This window comes from Nematolebias whitei, chromosome 8 (assembly GCF_014905685.2).
Source record: "Nematolebias whitei isolate Nwh7 chromosome 8, NemWhi1, whole genome shotgun sequence".
NCBI lineage: Eukaryota > Metazoa > Chordata > Actinopteri > Cyprinodontiformes > Rivulidae > Nematolebias > Nematolebias whitei.
In genome coordinates, this window is record NC_056505.1 from 6,436,553 (window position 1) to 6,443,459 (window position 6,907).

The 6,907-nt window shown below is 38.5% G+C and overlaps 1 protein-coding gene across 1 annotated transcript in view; it reads left to right on the forward strand.

The window, feature by feature from the left end:
- The first annotated feature begins 537 nt into the window (after positions 1–537).
- LOC119413005 (interleukin-6 receptor subunit beta) overlaps positions 538–6,907 on the forward strand; it is a 13,094-nt gene continuing 6,724 nt past the window's right edge. The window contains exons 1-8 of the mRNA XM_037680016.1: positions 538–541; positions 945–1,049; positions 1,288–1,402; positions 1,485–1,618; positions 2,769–2,899; positions 3,430–3,589; positions 3,828–3,907; positions 5,670–5,868. Coding sequence (XP_037535944.1) covers positions 538–541; positions 945–1,049; positions 1,288–1,402; positions 1,485–1,618; positions 2,769–2,899; positions 3,430–3,589; positions 3,828–3,907; positions 5,670–5,868 — 928 coding nt within the window. The remainder of the gene's footprint in view (positions 542–944; positions 1,050–1,287; positions 1,403–1,484; positions 1,619–2,768; positions 2,900–3,429; positions 3,590–3,827; positions 3,908–5,669; positions 5,869–6,907) is intronic.

A 6,907-nucleotide genomic window follows, 5' to 3' on the forward strand; every position in this document is an offset into this window, starting at 1 on the left:
TGAAATGATTTTTACACATTTACACCTTTATATTGTGTTTAAATGTTTTACCAGTGGGGGTTTTTTTTTCCACACTTTTATTGATCAGTTCAGAGTTTTGTTCTTCACAGGGTTTAGCTCTTTGTTTGCATCTCTAATTTATATTTTTTATTTAAACAAAAAGTTTTTAGTGAGTGGAGTGAAGTGATTAATGCATGGAGTTTGACTAATGTTTAGCTTTTTAGCTTCAAATTGGTGTTTTTGTTTGTTTGTTTTGTTTTTTGTCTGTTTTTTCCCCTTCATGAAAATTAATTACCTAATAATAATAATAATTAATTTTTAGAGTCATTTGAATTCAAGATGGCCGAAGACTTTTAGGAGAAAAAAAAATCTGAAGATTTATTTAGGAAACATAAAAAGTTAGAAGAAAATGAACACTAGAATCTGTAAAACTATTAAACCAGTGGTTCTCAAACTGGGGTCCTCGTGAGCCAGTGTTTGGGGTCCGCATTAAGAAATAATAATAATAAAATTGTCTGTTTGTATGAAAAGTACCTCATGGGTAAAAGTATAAAATTTGCATTAACACTATTAAAGAACCGGTTTGAAGTATTTATGTTGCACAGATATTTCCGTTGCATTAAAGAGACAAATTGAAGACGATTATTTAATAAACATGAGGTGAGGGGTCCCTGAACCCAACAAGCTGAGAAGCCCTGATTTAAACAGGCAAAATATAGTGTGAAATAATTAACATGTGGATGTGATTCTGAAGGAAGTTCCTCCCAGTTTTGTGGTGAATTAAACTGAACTTTGTCTAAATTCATGTCTGGAGTGGAGACTCTGACCTCTGATGACCTCTGATGACCTCTGATGAAGGTCTCTGAGTTTGGCTCTCCTCAGCTCCACGTACTGACCGGATGCTGTGACTCCTCTCCGCCTGTTTTTGTGTTTTCCTCTGACAGAAATCACAGTGAGACACACTCAGCTGAGGTCGTGTGAGAAAAACGAGCGTTTGTGCGTGACCAGCCTCAGGGACTGCGACCTTCGACCTCCTCTGTCTCTACAGAGTGAGAACTCACTAAAACTTTGTTTCCTGTCTCTTTTTAGATTTAGTCTTCCAACAGAATAATTAGATGATAAATTTTCTGATAAAAAACTGATTTTAACTGCAGCTCACACGCACGAGTAAAACACAAACGTGTGTGTTTGTTCAGTAAATGATCAGGTTTTAAGCCGTGACCTCTGAGGGATCTCTGAGGTCACAAGTGATCAACAGTTTAACCCGAGCAGCTTCATTTCCTGCAGAGGCCCTGGATGTGACCTGTTACTACCAGGAAATGACTGACAGAGTCCGATCCGTGACGTGCGCGTGGGGTCAGGAGTCACAGGTTCAGCCTGACTCCTCCCTGATCTTCAGCAGGTGAGCTCAGTAATCTCTGAAGCAACACCTGCTCACCAACCGTGGAGCTTTTAACGTCCCCTGCTCTGCTTGTCTTCCTCAGTGGGTCTAAAATCACATGGTGTGGGGGCGTCTTTAACCCAGCTGCTGTCCTCAATGTGACGGTCAGAATGAAGGACTACGAGACCGGGGGGGAGATCTGGTCTCGGCCTCAAACTGTGTTTCTCTTCGCAGCAGGTTCACGTCTCCACAAAGACCCTGAAGTGTCATCAGCTAAAGATCGTTGTTTGTTATCGTGGGCAAGGAAGATTATTTCTGTGCTCACGATCGTTTGTGGAAAAACAAGATTAAAATTTCCATCAAACAGGAATTTAATGAACAAAGTACAAAATGTAGCAGATTTTAGCTGAAGGTCTGACAAATGTTATTTTGTTCGTTTAATTTAATTATTTAAAAGAGAAAGTCAGAAAGAAGCTTTTAATTCACAATTTCAGTCAACAAAGACGTTACACTGCTGTGTGCACGTGTTACACTGCTGTGTGCACATGTTACACTGATGTGTGCACATGTTACACTGCTGTGTGCACGTGTTACACTGCTGTGTGCACGTGTTGCACTGCTGTGTGCACGTGTTGCACTGCTGTGTACACATGGTACACTGCTGTGTGCACATGTTACACTGCTGTGTACACATGGTACACTGCTGTGTGCACATGTTACACTGCTGTGTTCACGTGTTACACTGCTGTGTGCACATGTTACACTGCTGTGTGCACATGTTACCCTGCTGTGTGCACGTGTTACACAGCTGTGTGCACATGTTACACTGCTGTCTGCACATGTTACACTGCTGTAGTGCACATGTTACACTGCGGTGTGCACGTTACACTGCTGTGTGCACGATACACTGCTGAGCGCACACATTGTATGATACTGAATTCACATGGTATGATGCTGAGTGCACATGCTACATGCCAAATAACATGTACAGCATTGTAACATTTGCACACAGCATGTTACAATGCTGTTTTTCACATGTTATGCTATGTGCACATGTTATGATACTGTGTGCACATGTTTTAATGGTGGGTGCACACCTGCTGTGTGCATGTTGTTTTATTGATTGCACATGTTTGTGTACTGTATGCACTTGTTAATATACTGTTTGCACGTTCATTTGAAATGTGCACATGCCAGTGTGCTGTGTTCACATGTTACTGTTACATGGTCATAAACCACTTTTTCTTTTTGTGATTTTTTTAACCTTTGTCACTTTGAGGACTCCGTATTATCTGATCATTCAATCTGATCATTTAATCTGATCATTTAATCTGATCATTTAATCTGATCATTTAATCTGATCATTTAATCTGTTCCGTCTCCTCAGTCAAACCCAGTCAGGCCGTTCTGACGGTCCTCGCTTCCACTGAAGACTCTCTCGTCGTGTCGTGGAAAAGCAGCGTCGACGGCCTCTGTCGTCTTCGCTACAGACCCATCAGAACTCATCAGTGGACCCAGGTCGGCATAATTAAAACAACTTCAGGTTCATTTCTTTAGCTGGAACCGCTCAGTGGGTCCAACGGGTCAGTACCAGCAAACAGCATTTTGATGTGTTCAGTTAGTGATGAGGTCTTCATGTGGTGGATGGAGGGATGTTGGGTCAAAGGTCACAGCACAAAGAAAATGGCCACTTCTTTCTACATCTCGTTTATTTTACTTGCTCCAGTTTTGCTTCTTTTTTCTTAGTTGGGTTTAGGAACGAATCCTATTGAGGAGGATTCATTCAAAATCATGAAATTGATTCAGTCAAAGTTTTAGCTGCAGGTTAGAAGAGGCTGTGATGATGTGCTGAATTCACATAAAACACCGTGAGTCTTATTTCTTTGGATTTTATTTTATTAGAGACAAAAATAAAGAAAGAATCCAAGACATTTAGTTTTTAGTTTTGTCTGCTCTTTTAATCGTACTCCAGTTTTTTCAGCTGTGGAACCGCACAGTTTAAAGCTCTGATCTAGTTTTTGTTCGTATTTATTCTTTTTATCTGCCAGAATTCAGATGTAGTTGCTGCACACGCAGATCAGGACCTGAAATACACGATCAGAAACCTGCTGCCGTTTAACGTGTACAGAGCATCTGTGGCCTGCAGAGGCGAGCTGGGCTTCTGGAGCGAGTGGAGCTCCGGCACAACCGGACGGACGCTGGACAGAGGTGAGAGTTTACAGTCGTCGGATAAACTCTCCGAGTTCAAAAGATCTGCACAACTGGTTGTGATTTATTTATAAAACTTCCTCTTTGGTGTCTGTTTTTGTGCTAATTTTATAGTTTTCATATGTGCACTTGCTTCTGAACAGGGATAAATGAGTTTTTAGCTACATCACGTATAATTTGTGTATTTCATGAATTATTTCAGAAAAATAAACATCAGATTTTATTTTGTCTTTGTTAGTGCCGTCCAGGCCCTCAGAGGTCTGTTACAGAGTGGAGACAAACGATGCTGCTGAACCTCTCCTTCATCTCAGGTGGAAGGTAGACGCAAAAGTAAAAAAAAAACGTTCAATACAACAACAACAAAACGCAAAAAGTAAAGTAAACGCAAAAGATATGGAGAAAAAAATCCACATCTTTATTTATATTTAATGTCTTCAGTAAAGAGTTATCAATATATCTGTTTAATTATTTCAAAACCAAATGACTTGAAGAAAAGGTTAAAAGTTCTAAAAAGTTTGCTGTTATACTTTTTAAAATTATATTTATTTGTACCACATGATTTTGATTGTATGTAAATATACTTACGGTTTGTTAAAACATGATAAAAACTAGAGAAATTGCATTTCCTGCAAAAATGCAGTGTGAATGCTTGTTGTTGAAGACCTTGCTGAAAAATTGCTGAAATTAGCTAAACATTTGCTGAAAGTAGCTGAAGAACAAGCCTAAGTTAGCAGAAAAAAAAGAACATATTTGCTGAAATAGGTTTAAATTAGCAGAAATATTTGGAAAATAACTAAAAAAAATGGAAATTAGTTTTAAAAAAATTGCTGCAAAAGCTGCGGAAAAAGCAGAAGCTTAAACTTACCAGAAGGAAGTGGAAGGAGCTGAAATGAGCTAAAAAAATGTGGAATCAGCTGAAAAAGTTAAATTTAGCACAGAACAGCTAAAAAGTAGCTGTAATAGCAGAAAAAGCTGAAAGGAGCAAAATAAGCTTAAGGTCAAGCTAAACAAGTAGCAGAAAGAGTTTAATTAGGTTAAAAGTAGCAGAAATTATCATGAAAAACTTGAATTTATCTGAAAATGGCTGAAATTAGCTAAAAAAAAAAAAAAAGCTTTAAAACAAGCTGAAAAGGTAGAACAAGCTTAAATTAACAGGGAAAAAACATGTTCACCCAATAGAATAAAAGAAGCAGAAATGGGCACAAAAAAGTGGAAATTATCTGAAAAAAGCTGAAATTAGCAACAAAAAACAAACAAACAAACAAAAAAAAAGCTGAAAAATAGCTTAAAAAGCCATAAAGAAGCTGAAATTACCAGAATGAAGAGAGCTCTTTTTTTTGCTGAATTAGGCTGAAAATGTTAAATGAGTCCAAAAAATATGAACTTTATAGGCTAAAATTAGCAGAAAAACATCTACTGTATATAGTAGCTGAATTAATTAGTGGAAAAAGCTAAAACATGCTGAAATAAGCTGAAAGGAGCTGAAATTAGCAGAAAGAAGTTAGAAGAAGCACAGAAATGTTGTAGTTAGCAGAAAGAATCTGAAAGGAACTCCGAACAGCTGGAAAAAAAAAAAAACAGCTGAAAAAAAGCTTAAATTTGCACATAAGCTGAAAGAAGCTGAACCAGAACAAAATGTGAAATGAGCAGTAAAAGGTTGCAAACAGATCTAAAGATTTGAAGGATGTAAAAATGAGCTCAATTCAGTTTCTATGAGGAAAAAAATGACAGAAAAGGCTAAATATTTCAAAAAGCTAAAGTTGCACCAATACCAAAAGTCAGAGCAGGATTGTCCTGAAAGAGCTGAATGTTTTGATTCATGATTTGTTGAAGAAAAGTACAATATCCCCTACAGCCTGACAAAATTTGTTATTCTACAATGTTAAACACAATATTAACAGCGTTACGCAACTTAAATAACAAAAGTACGTCATAAAAATTAATAAAACACAACAATGTTTTAATTTGAGTGTTTTAAAACTAGCTAAATTAAAAGGCTTCAGCTATTCTTGCAGTTTCAGGAGGACCAAAACAATAAAAAGTTTTAGCCTTCATGTAAAAGTCTCTCTTCTTGTTTTAGGCTCCCGACCCTGGTGAGCCTCAGGGTCGTGTGCTTGGATACCAGGTGATCGTCAATCCTCGGCTGACCCAAAACGTCACCGAGACATCGGCTCTTCTTCTGGTGGAGGAGGGGGACTACAGCGCCTCTGTTCAGGCCTTCAACACCGCCGGCCTCGGACCGGCTGCACGGCTTCACGTCAACACAAAAAAACGCATCAGTGAGTTTCTCACGGTTGGACATCAATTAACACAATAACAATTTATAATAATAAACATAATCACTTGTTGAAGATCATCCTTTGGTCCGATGCTTAACACAAGAGCTGTCCAAATATCAAGAGTCAGACAAGTCTTCAGTCCATCTTTAAAAATGACGTGCACGCTCTCACTCAGGTCTAACATTATATTTAAAAAACCACAATCATGTTTTATTAAAACTTCTTTCCACTGGAGGAGATCTGGTGAGAGACTACAGAATGAAAAACCTGTGAGATTCATAATGTGCATCCTTGATCCTGGAAACACTGAGCTGTTGGTGTGAAATGAAGAACAGAAATCTATGATTTGTAAATTTCATGAGATATTTTATAATATATGTATGTATGTATGTAGATATACAAAGTATATATATATATAGATATAATACTATTCATATTTTATTCACAGTGGAACATAATAAACACAACAAATGTTTAAACCATGAAGTTGTACCATTTGTGGGAAGAAAGCTGGTCATTTTGAATTTGATGGTCACAATAAACGTCTCAAATGAGTTGTTCCAGGTCCATATGTTCCACCATGAAGCTCCCCCTCTTCTTTTAACAACAATCTGTAAACATCCAGGACCTGAGGAGACCAGCTGCTGGAGGTTTTGAAGGACTTGAGGAGACCAGCTGTTGAAGATTTTGGAGGACTTGAGGAGACCAGTTGCTAGAGGTTTTGTAGGACTTGAGGAGACCATCTGCTGGAGGTTTTGGAGGACTTGATGAGAACAGCTGCTGGAGGTTTTGGAGGACTTGATGAGAACAGCTGCTGGAGGTTTTGGAGGACTTGAGGAGACCATCTGCTAGAGGTTTATGAGGACCTGAGGAGACCATCTGCTGGAGGTTTTGGAGGACTTGAGGAGACCATCTGCTGGAGGTTTTGGAGGACTTGATGAGAATAGCTGCTGGAGGTTTTGAAGGACTTGAGGAGACCAGTTGCTGGAGGTTTTTGGAGGACTTGAGGAGACCATCTGCTGGAGGTTTTGGAGGACTT